Source organism: Tinamus guttatus, unplaced genomic scaffold (genome assembly GCF_059628265.1).
Source record: "Tinamus guttatus ecotype Peru unplaced genomic scaffold, ASM5962826v1 Tinamus_guttatus_pri_ptg000712l, whole genome shotgun sequence".
Lineage (NCBI taxonomy): Eukaryota > Metazoa > Chordata > Aves > Tinamiformes > Tinamidae > Tinamus > Tinamus guttatus.
The window spans coordinates 301,236-318,730 of NW_028289246.1; the positions used below are offsets into that span (position 1 = coordinate 301,236).

A 17,495-nucleotide genomic window follows, 5' to 3' on the forward strand; every position below is an offset into this window, starting at 1 on the left:
TTGTGCTCATATATAGCACATAAGAGTCGTTTCCATTGTTGCAGCTGAATTATAGAGAAACAGTGAAAGGGAATAATAACCTTATAATAATAGAAGATGTGACAAATCTATTGCGGAAAGTCGTTCAGTTACTCTAGCAAGGAGCACAGTTCAAAGCCTGTCTAGAATAGGCTTCCACCTTCTTAATAAATATTCAGAAACTTCTTAAATCTTCAGGAACATAATATTGAACATCTGACATAAAAAAAAAATCAGTTCAGATTCCTAAATGTTTTTAATTACATTTAATCAGAAGAAGATTTCATGATATTTTGTAACAAGCAGGATCTTTGCCAGAAGACACAGAACTCCCTCAGCTAGAGAAGTCATAGGTTGACTGTGAAATAAACACAAGGCCAATTATGATTCAAATGTAGTATAAGTTATTTTCTATTCAGTGAGGAAGAAATGATTTTCCCAGCAGTGTTACTTGCATTATAATGATTATTGCATGTAAGCCAAGTTAAGAAAATGATGGAAAAACAAATTAGATGGGCTGCAGAGGAGTGGCTTATCTTGACTGCTCACCTTGAAGGCACAGTTTGGAAAACATAATATACAGGACCAGGAGCCAGGATATTTGAAGCCTCTACTCTCCTTCCTTCCTCCTGGTATTTCATATTAAAATTTCTCAGCAGAAATAAACATTTCCAGCAAAGATAAACACAAGGCAGCACGTCTTGCCATTCTAAGGACGTTTGCTTAATTAAAAGCAATGATAGCTTTGGTTTTAATTATCTTCTGGCAAAGATAATTAAGGAGGTATAAATGATATAAGAACTTACCTTTGTCTGATATTCTCATTTTTATATGCAGCTGTTTATGAGTCATACGAGAAAAAAAAAATTACCAAGGCTCCTTAGTTTTTATTAGGGGACCCTTCAGTACTGATGACCAAGTGCTAAGGCAATGCAATAAAACACAAGGCCCCATATTATGGCACAATCTGATGGAAATCAGTAGGAATTCTTCCACCAATTTCCAGCATGCATTGTATAAACTTTTTAGTGCATGCATAAGCCTGAATAATGGGAACAGAGGTGAACTATCTGTGACGTAATGATAGTCTCCTTATTCAGGGATGGAACTGTCCTGATCAGAGCTTTTAACCAAAAAGGATGAGCTGGCCTCACGTTCTTGGACTACATCCACAATCAGCAAATGTTCTGTACTTTAAGTGCTGCATGTCTTATCTAGCTGATAGAATTCACTACAAGAGACTTAGTTAACTATGTTTGGTTTTGCTTTGAGCCAGTAAAAATGACAGTCAGCGTTACCATGAAAACTGAAACGTCATTACAAAAGGTTTCACACGGCCCCTTCCAGAAGCAGGATTTGAAACACTCATGTGTTTCCAAGATTAGTCTTACTTGGCAAAAGGTCACTTAAGTTTCAGAGCTATGTTGGCCTTGCAAGGAATAAGAGCTTGCACAATTTTTGTAGTTCATTGCTATGTTGAAAAAGTATGCCATTAATTTACAGCCCTTGAGCTGTAGGGTTAGACGTAGTGCTTGGTATTTCAGCACTTTTGTTTATTACCTTTTAGCCCTCAAACATTTTTCTTTAAGGTAACATCAATATCTCTTCTTGCAAACAGATCATTCAAATATGAGGCATGATACTGGCTATTCTCTCTCCTTTCTCAGAATAAGGCATGCTTTGCAGCAATAAAAAAATGAGCATTTGCTCAGAGTTTGACAGTTGTAAAGGATGTTTATCTCCTAGGGCTTTGTTACTGGATTGCAGTTTTTAAACGATTATTTTATGCTGCAAAAGTAACGGTCTACATAACCGCTCTTATTGTACTCTAAGGCAATATTCAAGGCACATATATTGAGTTGTAGAAGAGGAAATAATATGCAATGAAAGTACAGAAAGACCCAACTAACTTTTTGCATGCGTTTTGACTTTTCACACCTCCTTTACCCCAGGGTAATCCTCTGCAACACACACGCGCTTCCTCTGCTCTCCACTTAATTCAGTGAATCTGTGATCATGGACACTCACAGTAACTACTGGGCCAGGGAGGACTGGGAGGTGGATATTGAGTGCATCATTTTCCTGCCTAAAAGTCATTCCTTAGATGGAGTCTGTAAGAAGAGACAGCGTTGATGGGAACAAGGTCTTTTTGGGAAGCAAAGCATTTGGAGACACATCCGTGCTGCCTTTCCCTGCAAGACCAGGATGCCAGAGTCCATCATGCCAGGCAAAGGCTGCAACCTGCGCATGGGCTTGGCCATGATGGATCTTAGGTGCCGCTGGGGATCTGCTTCCAGAGCTGCCTTGGGCTTCTCCTTGCAGTGCTGGGCAGTGTTGGTGTTTGGGTGATGACAGTGTCAGCACAGCACAGGGGCATCACTAGGCCCAGGGATGTTGCTGGGACGTCTGCATCACACAACATTCCAAGCCCTCGGGTGGCACCAGAGTCAGGGATGTTGCCATGATGTCGGCATCGCATCAGAACCCCTGCCGTGTGGCCCAGGGCTGTTGCTGTGACACCACTATTGCATCACAGTCCCAGGCCCGTTATAAAGGTGGTGCTGGGGTGGCCTTGGGTCACTTTGCCCGTTTGCGAATGGGCAAAGACTTGACCTTGTGGTCAAGGAGTGAGGCTGCGAGGTAAGAGCCACTCCAGGGCCCCCTCTCCAGCCTCCCTTTGCTCAGTGACCTCCCAAGGGCCCCCAGCTGCTGCCTGGTGCCAGGGAGGGCACATGGAGTGAGTACAGGGTGCCCTTCTCTTCCCAGATATCCTCTCGTCGGCCTTGAGCTGATTTTATTGTTGGATTTTATTCCGCTGCGGACGCCAGGCGCGAGGGTGAGCCCAGAGCAGAGGGGCTGGGGCCAGGAGCGGGTGCAGTGGGTGGGAAGGCAGCTGCTGGGCAGGGCTGTGGTGCCGCTGCCCAACCTGGGGCTGGGCTTGCGGGTCACTGCTGGGGCCACTAACATGAGCTGGGCCGTGTTTTCCTCTGCAAACAGGACTTGGGTGAAGAGCTCGGCACCGGCCGCACGCGAGGCCCTGTCACCGCGGTGACATGGACTCTCGCGTGCGAGCCGCGTGCCAGCTCGTGGCCCTGAGCCTCGTGCTCCTTACCATCCTGGGCATCCCCTCAGCCTGCCGCGTCCTGGCGTCTTTTTGGATGGCCATGATGTTCATCCCTGGAGGTGAGCGGCCCTGTCCTGAGCGTAGCCACGGTAGTGGCTCCTGGCCAGCACCCCGGCTGCCGGCGCCCACCCCTCTGCTGGCTGGGGTTGCGCAGGGGCTGCCCCACGGTGCTGACAGCCTCTTGCCTTCTCTCCCACAGTCTCCGTGTTCCCCTTTGAGCTCCCGGAGGAGCCTGCTGGGAGGGGGCTGGAAGGGTAAGTGGAGCCCGGCCCTGCCGGGGCTGCCCTGAGGCGCTGGCTTGGTCCCACGAGCAGGAGCAGGGTGGGCCAGGAGGTCAAGAGTTGGGCTGGGTTCCCTTGGACCTGCCAGGGCCTCCTGCTGGGGACACTGGGCAGCCCCGGCCCCCTCCTGACCTGCCTTCTCCCTCCCAGGTGCCCAGGCACGGACGGCGGGGTGACCGGGGAGCCTCATGGCCCGTCCCAACCTCGCCGCCGTGTACAGTTGGGGGCCAGCCAGGTGGTGTTCCTGGGGCCGGGCAAGGAACTCCTTGACTTCATCCCCAGGGACCCCCACCTGGATTGGCCCCCAACTGCGGCGCGCAAATCCATCCTGCTGCGCCTCTGGGCACCCATCCTGGTGGTGGAGACCGCCCATCTGGGTCTCCACCGCAGCCCGAGCCTTCCAGCAGCTCCGGGAGCGAGGAGCCCTCCACTGTCCCAGCGCCGCAGCGCTGGGAAACGGTGGACTCCAGGGACACGGAGGCTCCCTCCCCTCCTGCAGCCGGCTCCGGCTGGCGAGCGGCGCTTCGCTCCCTGCTCTGCCCCGGCTGCTCCTGCGGGGGCTGGCGGGCGCTGGGCAGGGGGCTCCGCCGCCGCGTCGCCGCCCTGAGGAGGAGGAGAGGGCGCAGGGACCACCAGGCCGCCCATGACACCAGTGGGACGCTGTGAAGCACAGCCCCTGTACAGAGGCTGTGCTGAGCAGCGCCCACCGGCCCGGCGTCCCTGTCCACCTGGGGTGAACATCTGTGCCCCGCAACAGGGTACCTGAGGCCCTTGTCATCTGGGAGAGGCGCAGTCCATCAGTGCCTCTCCCTGGGCCTCCTGGTACCCTGTCCCCTTGGGCGGTGCACAAAACATCTGTGCACCGCAACAGGGTACCTGAGGCCCGTGTCATCTGGGAGAGGCACAGTCCATCAGTGCCTCTCCCTGGGCCTCCTGGTGCCCTGTCCCCTTGGGCGGTGCAAAAAACATCTGTGCACTGCGATGGAGAACACGAGGCCCTCGTCATCAGGGAGAGGTGCAGGACACCAGTGCCTCTCCCTGGGCCTCTCCTCTGCCCACAAAACTTCTCACCTTTGCCAGACACCCAGGCAGGGAGCACCAGCACAGAGCCACAGGAAGCCCCCCTGCTCCTGGCCCTGCCAACAGTGACCCCTCCCTGCACACGGGCTCCCATAACAAGGATCCTCGGCCACCTCAGGAAGCGCGGGCGAGACGAGCAGCCAGAAGATGGCCTGAGAAGTGGCTGAACAGCTGAGCTCAGAGTTGAGCTCAGGACACAGACTTGGGGGAGGCCCGGAGCTTGTGGGGGCCTCCCCGGCTCCTCCTGGCCTTGGTCCTGTTGAAGTTGATGGAGCTGCCAGGCCAGGAGGAGCAGCTGCGGGACACCGGAGAGCTCAGCGCGGGGCAGAGACACCACTAACCAGCCCCGCGCTGAGCCCGGTGTCCTTCTCACCGGGGCTCAGTGCAGTAAATGTGCAATAAACTCTTGTGTGCTGTGTAGCAGGAGTCGAGTGATTCTTCTTCCCCAATCTCACCCTCCCCTTGATCTCAACAGTCGCACAGACAGGGGACACTGGGATGGAGCGGCAGGAAGGTCCCCTGCTCCTGGCCCTGCTCATGGCAGCAGTGATGCCTCCCTGAGCACTCTGTCCCGCACTGCCTGCGCAGATGCTCTGGCTGCGGGACCAGCTCCTGCCAGGCAAGGCACCGCCATTGGCAACAGCAGGCCCAGCAGCCTCACCTGCAGCCCCGCAGAAGCCCCGGGGCACCCGGCGGCTCCGTGGGCATGCCAGCTCCAGCCTGGGAAGAAGGAGCTCAGGGTAGTGACACACATCCACAAGGGGAAACCATGCTTAACCACTCTTGAGAGCCCTCCATGATGTCTGTGTAGAGGAGGGGAGGGCAGAGCATGTGGTCTACCTCGTGTTCTGCAGCACTTTGGACACTATCTCCTTTACTTGGCAGAAGGCAGAGCTAAGGGTTGTACTCGTGGGCACAAGGTTTAGCTGGATTTTGTGGGCAGAGGAGAGGCACTGATATTCTGCTGGGCTTTATACTAGCAAAGAAAGACTGGCTGGAGATTTGAAGATGAGATTGCTGAAGGCCAGTCTTGCCAGGGAAGACAGAGGCAAAAAAGGCACTAAGCATCTTGTCCCTTCCCAAGTCCTTTGTCACTATCTCCCCTTTCCCATCTAGCAGAGGGCCTGATATTTCCTAGTCCACTTCTACCCTGGTTCCTTCCAGAGCTGAGCTGAACTTGGAGGCAACGATCCACAGACGAGAAACAGAACAGGAAGGAGCAGCTCCAATCAGATCAATGATGGATTTAGGGGCTTCCACTCTGTGGGTGGGGAGGCAGGTAAGAGCTGTTCTCCCAGCAGGAGCCTCCCAAAACTCCATCTCCAAGACTGCAAGCCTGGGGCTGCAGTACAGAAAAAAGCATTAGATTGAATGTGCCAAATTAATTGGGGAGCATGCTGTTAGGCAGGCCAACACGAGAAGCATGGCTGTTGGCATCTGCTACAGCAGCAACCAAAACATAACTATGCTGAAAAAGGATTTTCCAAGTGACAGAACTCAATGCCATGAAAGCTCCCATAGTGATGGGAGCAATACTTCATGAGGAAGGTGAAATTTAAGTGTCCATACAGTCTAGATATACTTTCCTCAGAGTGCCTTATGAAAAAGAGGGAATATCATATCAAAGACTAAGACTTCTGAGACTTGCAGACTTTTAGAATCTGAAACACACACAAACATATGGGGTTGGCACCAAACATTCAGCACTTCTACGCAACAGAAGCTGAAGCCTAAGCTGTTATTCATGAACGTACAATATCAGAATAAAGTACTTTACAGAAATGTAGAAATTCCTTTGTATGACTGTAGAGACACTAGTAAAGCACTGCTAAAAAAAAAGCAGCTTCCCATCCCCCCAAAGCAAAGGTTAACAAGAGTTCTTTGGAAGGCAGAAAGTCTTCAAGGACACACTCCTGTCTCCTTGAAGTACCCCTTGCCTTATTCCCTGTTTTACCTGATAATCACCACTTTCATCATGGAGGACATTAAACAGATGAATCTACACCTAGAACCAAGGACGTGTCCTGTCAGCCTAAAACAAATAAAAAGATCAAAATCTTTCAAAGCCTTGAACAAAGAGCCAGCCCCCTGCTTTCTAGTGCGCTACAGCATCTCTTCCAGACCACGTTCACATCTCTGATGTACAAGCAAAATGGCAAGTATAAGTTGCTGCTGCTCTTCCCTAGCCCTGAAGCTACATGTCTGTCCCTGCTAGACCAGGGCAGCGCCACCTCTTCGACTGACTCTTTGTGGAGACACAGATCCTCATGTTGAGCTTGTGCAGCATTTCAGTAAAGCACTGTTCAAATGTCCTCTGTGATGAATCAACTCGATCCAAATTCGGCAGTTTAAGCCCACACACTGCACAAATACCACCAATATTATGTGGCAGTAAAACCATACAAATGATGAAAGCCAAAAAAAAGTAGTATTTGCTACATGTATACACTGCTACACTGTTTTTTTTTTTTTTTTTTTTTTTTTAAAGGAGAACTATAGATATATCATTCACATAGTTTTGAAGGGATGGATATAACTACGGAGACACACACAGATAATAGCTAAATTTGTAAAGGGTTTAAATATTCACCTCAGCTGAGTGTAACACTACTGTAAAATACTGTTCTCCTAATAAAGTATCAGAAACTAATACAAGAGTAGAAATGAACACAGTGCAAAAGGTGATGATGAAGGGGTACCGCATCAACAAAGATATGGTATATGGAAATGGTATATGCAAGGAAATGGTATATGCATCACTTCAGCATCACAAAATAGTAGAGCTATGATTTTGTACTGTATTAGTTAGGAGATTCAAAAGAGCAGGCTTGAATTGTGTGCTGCTGAGCACAAAGCCTCTCTGTGATCAGAAATGGTTATTGGAAAGGAATATAAATGTGCAAGAGTTTCCCCCTCCCAGCCCAATCTCTCTTTGTTCTTTCGAACATGGAAATATATTCCCATAGGAGTATGATCTAGTGAATCAGGCCCCCACCTACGACACTGATTTGTGACCGTGAACTCTTGAAAAATTGCTTGTCCATTCCATCCCATAAATGAGACTTTTGTGAAATGCATAAATATGTTTACCTACATACCAGGAATGTTACAAGATTTGCTAATACTTTAGAAAAGTTTTGATATTCCTAAGAAAACTGAAAGTTTTCCCAATCATTTATTAAAAAAATGTCTCCCTATTAGTTTAAACAAATATATATTTTATTTGTGCTTTCAGCAACCATTTTATTCTTCTCTGAAGTGGTTTCCTGTCTACTGCAATAGCATAAAGCCCTGAATCTGCACACATGGCTACCTGCAGATATGTATCTGTACAGATGGATAGTTTGACACCTATCTCCATCCCACTGGAACTCAGTGGAGTTCCTTGGGTGGGCAATTAGGAAATGCATGTTTGAGGATGTTGTAATGTACTTCCAATGGCAAGCAGCCATTAGCAACGTCCAACGTTATTTGAGTGCAGAGATCAGCACAAAGATTTAGATCCAGGCAATTTTGGCCGAACACTGAGATCGATCTCAGGCACTTAGACATGTATTTAGTAAAAGCAGAGAGAAAAGGGAATCTTGTCTCAAATAATACACACACAGAACCATGGATGAAGACTATCTCCAGAAAGTTAAAAGCTAAAGTATCTGATCTGAAAGTTCCTATTGAGATTGTCACTCCTCAGAGCAGAATCTTCTGGTATCAGGGCAGACCAATGTTTGCCTGTAATTTTATACTCCTGTTCAGATCTGGAATTCAAAGCTAGTGCCACTTAATTAAAAATGTTATGAACTTTGGATGCTATAAGAGAATCATATCATTCCTGTGCCAGAGTGAAACCTAATATTCAACAAAGCATAGAAAACATTTTTTTTCTCCCACTACATGTTTGTTCATACAATGTCTTTGGAAAAGCCCTGAAGATGCACAGATTAGTTAATACTAGATGACTATATTTGGACAAGAAATTGAATCTGAAATCATATCCTCAGCTACGTTAACTGAAATTTTATGTCAGCAAGAATATTACCAGGGCAGCAGTCACGCAATAGCATTTCCAGGCGTAATATCATAAAATGCCGACTGGCAACTGCTGGCATTGGAGGACAGGTAAGAGTGAATGCAAGGCAAAACTTCAGCTTGAAGCTCACCCAGCTGAGCAGGTTCATGTTTGAGATCTAGCCTGCCCTGTCTAGAACAAGTTTTGAGAACGCTACAAGGAGACCATAGCTAGCATGGGCAATGATACAGCTTCAGAAAGCTCCAAATCTATGAAAATGTCCTTATATAAACAACTAGTTCATACTTGGTTAGTTTGAAGCCTGTTTTCACTTCACTCAAACATCTCTCTCTCTGCATATAATATAACAGTCTGTAAATTATTCTCTAGTTAACAAGAACCAAATACACGGAATGACCTGATAATGCACTGGGAGATAAGTGTGCCTGCCTTGCAGGGTGAGCCCATGGAAACACATCAGGGTGTCCGGAGGAAAACATCGTGTGAAGCAAACAAATTGCAGATTTTTCTAACGGAGACCCCAGAAGTCAAGGAAACTGCACCTGAATAAAGAGAGCAGCTGGGCTCCTTATTGCAGCTCATGTAAGACAATTAGAAGAAATCATTTTCTATACTCACATGTGAAATTCAGGCTTGACTCTGACCTATAATTTCAAAGGCGCTCCACTTTTATCACTTAAATTTCACTCTTAATAAGAGCAGTCTAATTGAACTACAGGCAAAGAGTGTGAAATACTTTACAGGTTTTGCCTGGAAAGGTCAAGGTCTTAAACAATGAAAGGTGCTTTTGATATCAGACTGCTTGCCCTGCACAGTGTAAAACTAATTGACCATGATGACAAATAACGCATGTCTTCTGTGCCCAAACGATTTTGTTTACCACCACACGCAAATTAATTACCAATCAACTGCTATCAAAAGTAACAGCACATGGCTGGCAGAGGTCCCAAATACCAGACAAAGAAAATGATCTTAGTTCTTTCCACTGAAGATGAGGAAGCCAGGACAATTTATATTAGCTTCTGTGAACCTATCCCAATTACCTTTTAGCTCTTATACAAGGACACTTAGACAAGTTAAGTAAAATGAGCTAAAAATCTATAAAACTAGAAGAGATTCCTTGATACTAAACTTGAGTTTCTTTTGGTCCTCAGGTGGGTGCGTAACAGAGGTTTACTTGTTTTTCTTCCCTATGCTAGATAATTCAGTTTGGCTTTGCAGAGACACCTTCGCACAGACAAACTGCAGGCATAAGGAAGGACAGATATTCTGTTCACAGCAGTATACTCACTTTAGAACCCTTTTCCCTACAACTGTTCTCACTGCTCCTCTTACATTCCCCATCCATTCTCTTTTATCTCTCTTACCGAGTTTTCCATGTACCTAATATTTTCAGTGACAAATCAGCTTGGTTAGAACTCTCCAGAACTTGCATAAGAAACTCTTGAGCAGCACAACAGACCTCCTTCTGCAGGCTTAGCAGATGACACATTTCTTTCCAAACACACTCTTCTGGAGAAATTCAATCTGGAACTTTAAAAATGTCTTCTGTTGGAGATCACTTCTCCATCATATGCTAGAAAAACTGCTGGAAGGGTAAATATTTCAGTTTTTTTTTTTTTTTTAAACAACAACAAAAAAAGCCTGGCCTGGATTTTGAAGGAGATGTAAGCTCTATTCTCCTATACTTCAATGCTGATATGGCTTTGCTAAGGGCTACATATAAGAGATTAAAGGATAAGGTGTCATTCCTAAGATGTCATTTATAAATCTCAGTGAGGGGTTGAAAGTGTGTTCATGTTCAGTATAGGTAAATGGAGAATGGGGGAACAGTTCTGGCTTCACATCTCTTAAGAGTACAGCAGCTTGTCCTTCCATGGTGGATAGCTGGCAGTGCAGGGATTCCTGCAGATTCCTTAAGAAAAAATGAAGAACTGCAAATGCCCCGATCAAGGAAAGAATTACAATGATTGATGGGAACTTTAGGATATTGGAGAAGCACCTACCTGGATATTCTATCACTGCTCCTCCTTTGTATTCACTCTTAAGGAAAGGCAAACCCTAGAAGTGGGAATTAGAACACAAAGCGGTAGTGAAAACTCCGACAGAAGAAATAGAAAAATTTCAGTCCCTGGGACCAGAACACCCTCACGACCATCTTATAGCTGCATGGGGTTGCACTGAACGTGCTGCTAACTGTAGGTTTCAGCAAGTAACTTATTGTTACTAAGTTACAGTAACTTACTCTTACTTACTGTAACTTACTTACAGGCTGGCCCTAATGGAACAAAAAGATATTTATTGTTTAGCTTGACCGCATTTAAAGAAAGGGAACTACAATGTTCTGAAAGGGAGAAAAAGGACTTTTATCCTTAGTCCAAGCAGTTAAACAGGTTGAGAAAACACATCAAGGACAACCTGTGCAAACTAGAGGACCGTTTAATTTACTAGAAGGAGTCCTAAAGGGGACTGCTCCCCCAGAAGGAATTGCACCAAACCCCACTGCCACAAAATGCTATGCCTACCTAACAGGAGCTGCAGAAAATATGCAGCTAACTGAAGGGCATACTAAGGTTTCCAAATCACAGATGCCTGTAAAAACAGATCCATTAGCATTGGAAGAACCTCTTAAACCTTCAGCAATTCTTAGTGTACCATCCATCATTGAAGGAACACCAACAGAAAACATGTGGTTTAGAGATGCTTCAGCAAAAAGGGTAAATGGTAAATGGGTATAAAAGACTGTTGCATTAAATATTATCACTGGTTAGGAAGCTACAGAAGAAGATGAAGGCAGTGCACAAGTTACCCATGAGTCAGCAACGTGCCCTCGTGGCCAAGAAGACCAATGGGCCTCCTCACAGGAGTGGAAGGGGTCTCTGGCTTGCTTACAGCAATTAAGTGCAGGAAAGCCAAGGGGCGGAGTGTGGTGCAAGGACTATTGTTTTGGTTCCCACATCTACCTACTCCTGTTATTATCCAAAGTGATAATGGCTCAAATTTATCATGTAAAAAAGTGCAAGATTGGGCAAAGCAAGAAGGATTTCAGTGGGTATTCCACACCCCATACTATCCCAAATCAAATGGGATGGTGGAAAGAGCCAATGGCTTGTTAAAAAAAGAGCCTCAACCCACACAAGGCTCAATGGGACAGACAACTTCCCAAAGTACTCCCTCAGTTAAATAATCATTGTGGGCCTGCTGGAAGGCCTGTAAGCCCAGCATTCTTTGTGAAAGATGAGCTTAGTGCTCAACCTACAGGTAAAAGAGGATGTCCAACAACATTACAGCTGGACAGCCTGTGATGGTCAATTTACCATCCATCGGTGCTGTGCCTAGGACTCTAGGTAAAGCTCGTGGCCCACTTGCCTGGGAAGCTACTGATAGCAGTGGTGCAAAACACAGAATTAGGGCATGATGGATTTTTCCTTCTTTTTCAATGGGGTAACCTGTTCTGCCTCACCCCACCGAAACAAGTTTTTATTTTCTCTTGCAGCAGTGTGCAGGACGACTGATGGAAATGCTGTATTCATTTTACTAACTCTAGAGCTATTAGCTCTATTACTTATAATCTATAAGCTGTATTACATATATTTTGTATATAAAAATGCGAGGTATGACAAACAAATAACCCAAATTCAACCACCCAAAAGGTACAAATTTGTACATAATAGCAGTACTTCATGTTAAAAAATGTTTACTTGCCATGGACTTATAAGTGCAAAAATTATCAATACACTATTTGTGGCACAGAGCCAAGGGGGGACCATAGCACTACTCTGTGAGGATAAGATGACTTGACTATAGTCATGGGGCAGAGTGTGACCAGTGTGCTCCTTCCCTAGCTCAACCTGACTGTTCTCATGTAGCCCTATTCAGGTGTTAATCACCAGTGACATATCTGATCCTGGTGGGTAGCTCCCTGATTTCTTCCCCCACTCAGGTATTAACCATTATTAAGGGTCCTGATGGCTGCATTCTCAGGGGAAGATAAAGCTGATTGTGCATACACCAGCCAGAATTGCTCTGAAATGAAAGAATGACTCTCAGTCAGTCATCTTCTCCCATAAATATGGGGACAGCCCCAAAACCCCTTGAGCTTTCCTTGCATCGCAGCGGGCTGCACGCCAGTGTCTCCCCTTGAGCACAGACACCTCCCAAGGATGCTCCTCAGCGTTAAAGAGATCCTTGCCAGATCCTGACACATTCATGGTAAGTGACGGTAGCAGCTCTTTTTGAACTTGTAAACTTTACTGACATAACAGTGCACAATTTTCCTTAGTCCTAAACTGTTGATCAGGTCTGGGACTAAGACTGCATCCAGCTGCATCCAGACTCCTCTCACAAAGAGTTTGCAAAGCAAGGGGGTCCAATCTGAACCCCCTTGGGAAACCCTCAATGCGAGGGTTTCCTTGGTAATTCTCTGTATATCCTGTACCCCATGCAGTAAATAATAAGTGACCTTGCCTTTAGAATCTTGTGAAACCATTGACCATATGAACAAAACCTATTACTATTTCTTTCAATGCACGAGTGAAGTGCACTGTGTCATTCACCCCCACCATCACTCATTCTGTGGCAACCAATAACAAATACATCAGCAGCAAGAGGAAGACGAGGGAAAATGTGGGCCTGCTGCTGAACGGGGTGGGTGTCTTGCTGATGGAGATTAAAGAGATGCTGGATTTACTAAATGCCTTCTTTACTTCAGCCTTCACTGCTAAGGCCAGTCCCCATGGACTAGAGAGCTCAGAACAAGAGAGAAAATCTGGAGGGAGGAACAGCTTCCCCTGGTTGAAGAGTATTGCTTTAGGGATTATTTAGGCAAACAAATCTATGGGCCCCGACGGGATGCACCCACAGACGCTGAGAGAATTGGCAGGCGTTATTGCTCAGCCCCTCTCTATCATCTTCAAAAGGTCATGGAGAACAGGAGCGGTGCCAGAGGCCTGGAGGAAAGCCAACATCAGGGAGGTGGATTGGGAACTGGCTGGATGGCAGAGCTCGCAGCGTTGTGATAAATGGGGCCGAGTCTAGTTGGAGGCCTGTGGTCAGTGGTGTCTCCCAGGGGCCAGTACTGCTGTAGCCCAGTGCTATTCAGGTTATTCATCAATGACCTGGAAGATGGGACAGAGTGCTCAAGTTTGCGTGTGATCCAAAACTGGGGGGAGTGGGCGACACAGCAGAGGGCTGCGCTGCCTTTCAGAGGGACCTGGACAGGTGGGCGAGTTGGGCACACAGGAACCTCCTGAGGGTCAACAAAGGCAAGCGCCAGGTCGTGCACCTGTGACAGGAGATGATCTCTAGAGGTCTCTTCCAACTTCAAAAATCCTGGGATTCTGGGATTTTCTGAGTCCCACATGGGACACTTAGAATCTACTGTTCCTCCCTACCATTTGTAAGGCAGTAAAATGTGCCTTAACATAAATGAACAGAGGAAGAACAGAGAAAAACAGCCTTTTTCCACAGGGAATGGGTTGAGCCCAACCCTGCAGAGGGGAGCTCTGGGCAGCTAATGGCACTGGCCTTACTGCTCTCTCATCAAGGCCAGTGAGAAGGTACCAGCTGCACTGGAAGGAACCCCCACAGTGCTTTTGTGCTCCATCTTCTCGAGAAATGAAAGACATTCCTGATGATGTTTCCACATCCTTGTAGCTGAGCTGAAGAGAAGCTCTTGATTCAAAGAGCTTCCCCACAACCTTCCCTACCCATAGCTTCTCTACCCGTAGCTATCTGATCTGCTCTGCATGGGAAAAGCTACTTTGAGACATGGAAATACTCTGGAGTTGATCAGGTTCTACCTTGTGATGGCTTTTGCTTTCTTCTCTTTTCTGCTCCTCTTTGAATTTTTCCATCATCTTCTTCTCAACTTTCCAGCAGACAGGAGGATGCAAAAGAAGTGAGTGCCAAAGAGAAGCATGTCCAAAGCTCTGTGCGTGGGGGACAGCAGATGTGTGGCTCAGTTCCCAGCAGCCCTGTGACGGGGAAACTCTGCAGCCCCTCCACGCTGGGCTGGGCTGCTCTCGGCAGCGCTGTGTCCCGGGCACAGGAACAGGGCAGCGCGGCTGCAGGGCTCTTGCCAGGGCTCTGCCTGCTCTGCCTGTCGTCTGCAAGCAAGCGGGGCAAGGAAGAGGAAAGCTGCACTAGATCTCTTACATTTAAAAGACACATATTTTGCTGTGGCAATGCCTGTTTCCCCAAAACACAAATGAGAAAGAGGAAGCACCTGAGCAGTTTCCTTTTGGAAGCACTTCTGTGGCAGCCTCCCATTCCCAAGCAGGGGACTTGTCGATGCAGGTTTAAAAGCGGCATTTGGAAGTGCCTGCCGGTGGCCTGGGGGCTTTATTTCACCCTGTGCTCTGCAGTGATGGGCCTGCCTGTGGATGGGCCACTCTGACTGCTGTGTAATGGCACATGAGCAACAACAGCTGGTGGCTGCTGGGCCTTCCAGCCCCACTGTGGGTTGTGGGAACTTGTGGGTGCTAAGAGGGAAAGGGGCTGGAGGGAACTGCTGGCAGGTAATGTCCTTGGTGGGTGCTTTGGGGGAAGCTGGGGCAGGCTGGGTGGGTTTGTTCCCATTTCTGGTGACGATGGAGCCTCCTGGTGCCGCAGAGGGGCTGCACAGCTCTGCCCGCACGCTGCTGGCACCAACAAACCGTGCGGCAGGGGGTTCTCCCTGGCGCCTGCAGCTGTGCCAGGCCAGCAGTGCAGCAGAGCAGGGCTGCGGGGCAGCAGATCTGCTCATCCGCTGCCACGGGCTGCTGCCGACGGAGAGCGGAGCTGGCTTTGCTTTGGGATCCTTCACTAGGGCCCCCAGGTTCTTCCCAGTGCTCCCAGTGACCCTGGTGCCCCAAAGCACCTGGCAGTAGCCCCCTAAGCTCAGTGCCTGCAAACCCCCTCCCACCAGTCCCTCTGCTCTCCACTGTCCCCAGGCAGCTCCACGCAGGGCCCACATCCCCAGGGAGGCAGGGCCAGGGTGATTGCCGCACCGCACACAGCCCCACACGGACAGACAGTGCCTCTCCACAGGGACACGGCTTTATTTGCCTCCTGCTCTGTGCTGCTGGCCTCCCCCGGTGCAGAGCTTTGCAGCTACCGCCCGTCGAGCACGGGGCTCCTCGGCGTGCTCCGGCCTAAGGTGAGCTGCAAAGACACCGATGTTGATGGGAGCAGCATGGGCACAAGGCCCCTGATGCCCCACGGTGCCCGGCTGGGGTGTCTTCCCTGATGCACCCCTAGGGCCACGCATCCCCAAGCCCCCTGGCTTTTGGCACCCACAGAACCTCTGGGCGCCTTGCTAGCCAGGCCCCACTGCTGTAGCCACGTGGCTGATGCCTGGAGCAGGCCTGGCATGGGAACATGGCCACCAGGGCACGGGCATGGCCACAGCCCCGACCTGCCCCAGAGCCCGACCTTGAACCCAACCCAGGGCCTCGGCCAGGAGCAGCGCCTCAGCCCCCCGCTGCTGCTCACCCAGGACGTGGACGGCTGCCGCCTGCGGTGCCTGGTGGCTTCCCATGCAGCAGCTCCAAGATGTGCTCAGGAGCTGCTCGAACAGCGCGGGGCAGTCTTGGGCCTGTGAAAACACACAGTGCAGGCAGCAGGAGCTCATCCCCATCTCCAGCAGCCCCCTTTGCTCCCCTCTGCCCAATCGCCTGACCACCCATGGCCAGTATGGGGGCGACCCCATGACGAGGGAGTCACGGGATGGGCAGCCAGCATAGGGACACAGCCCCAGCGCACAGCTCACTCACCAGGTGTCTGCAGACCTCGTCCTGCATCTTGTGCGCGCTCAGCCCAACGCTGATGTTGAGGCGCCTCTGCAGCCTCTTCGACCCCAGAAATGGGGCACACAGGTGCAGGGTCACCTTGCAGGCCTGCAAAAGTGCCCCAGGCCCTGTCATGGGGATGCTCTACACCTGCCTGGGCACTGAGGAAGGAACCTTGCCGGCAGGGCAGCATCACACAGGGCCCGTGGAGACTCCTGCAGCCCCATGCGGAAGGGAACGAGTGCCCCCATGGCTCAGCCAGCTCCACAGGGCTTTCTGTGGGGCGCCTGGGGCTCTTACATTGCACACAGCCAGGGACGGATCACGAAGGTGCAGCACCAGGCTGGGAAAGGCCTCCTCCACCTCCCTGCTGAAAAACGCTCTCCTCCCCGACGCAGAGGAGGCCAGGGTGCCATAGAGGCCAAAGGCCGAGCGGCGCAGCTCCTGTTCCTCCTGTGACGAGAAAGACCGTCGGGCAGGCTGCTAGCACACACTGCTCGGCACCGCGCGGCGCTGCCCACAGGGCTGGCAACCGGCGACGGCTGCCCCCTGCCAACAGCAGCCCGCAGGGGACGGCAACCCGCGTGGGCTCCCGCCTGCCCACGGAGAGACAGCGGCTCCACTTACCGCCCCCCAGAGTGCCCGGCAGCTCCTGGCCACCTCTTCAAAGGTAGAGCCCATGGCTCTCGCCTCCAGCCATGCCAGGACCTTCGTCAGAGCCAACAGGCTCTCCACAGCCACCTCGGGTCTGCCCACGTCCTCCAGGCCCCTGAGCAGCGCTCTCACCACTATGGCCCAGTGCCTCCGCAGCTGCAGAGCGACACGCACATGAGCTCTTGCCTCTCAGTGCTGCTCCCCGCTGCGGCGCCAGTGGCAGCGCTTTCCAGAGCAAGCCCAGGGGAGAGCCCCGATGCCAGGGCATTGCCTCAGTGCAGCCCTGCACCTGCCTCGGCTCCTCGAGCACTTCTGCGCTCCTCCCCAGCTCGGCTTGTGCTCAAAGCCCACCAGAGGCTGCCTCACCTTTGTGGGTGTTCCTGTGGCCATGTTCCCCAGACCCCTCAAGGCCATTTGTCTTACGCTGCTGACAGGGTCGCGCGACCTCTCTGCCAGCACCTCCAGGAGGGGAGTCACGATGTTCCTCTCCCTGACCAGCTGGTCCTTCATGAGCTGCAATCAAGACACGTGAGCACTAGCAT

At 49.8% G+C, this 17,495-nt stretch overlaps 1 protein-coding gene across 1 annotated transcript in view; it reads right to left on the reverse strand.

Annotated features, from left to right (window-relative positions):
* Window positions 1–17,367, reverse strand: part of LOC148591755 (protein maestro-like) — a 31,346-nt gene extending 13,979 nt beyond the window's left edge. Inside the window, exons 1-5 of the mRNA XM_088537000.1 lie at window positions 17,320–17,367; window positions 16,927–17,109; window positions 16,600–16,752; window positions 16,285–16,407; window positions 15,944–16,106 (exon numbers count right to left, since the gene is read on the reverse strand). Of these exons, the coding sequence (XP_088393126.1) occupies window positions 15,944–16,106; window positions 16,285–16,407; window positions 16,600–16,752; window positions 16,927–17,109; window positions 17,320–17,367 (670 nt within the window). The remainder of the gene's footprint in view (window positions 1–15,943; window positions 16,107–16,284; window positions 16,408–16,599; window positions 16,753–16,926; window positions 17,110–17,319) is intronic.
* Between the last annotated feature and the right edge of the window lie 128 nt (window positions 17,368–17,495).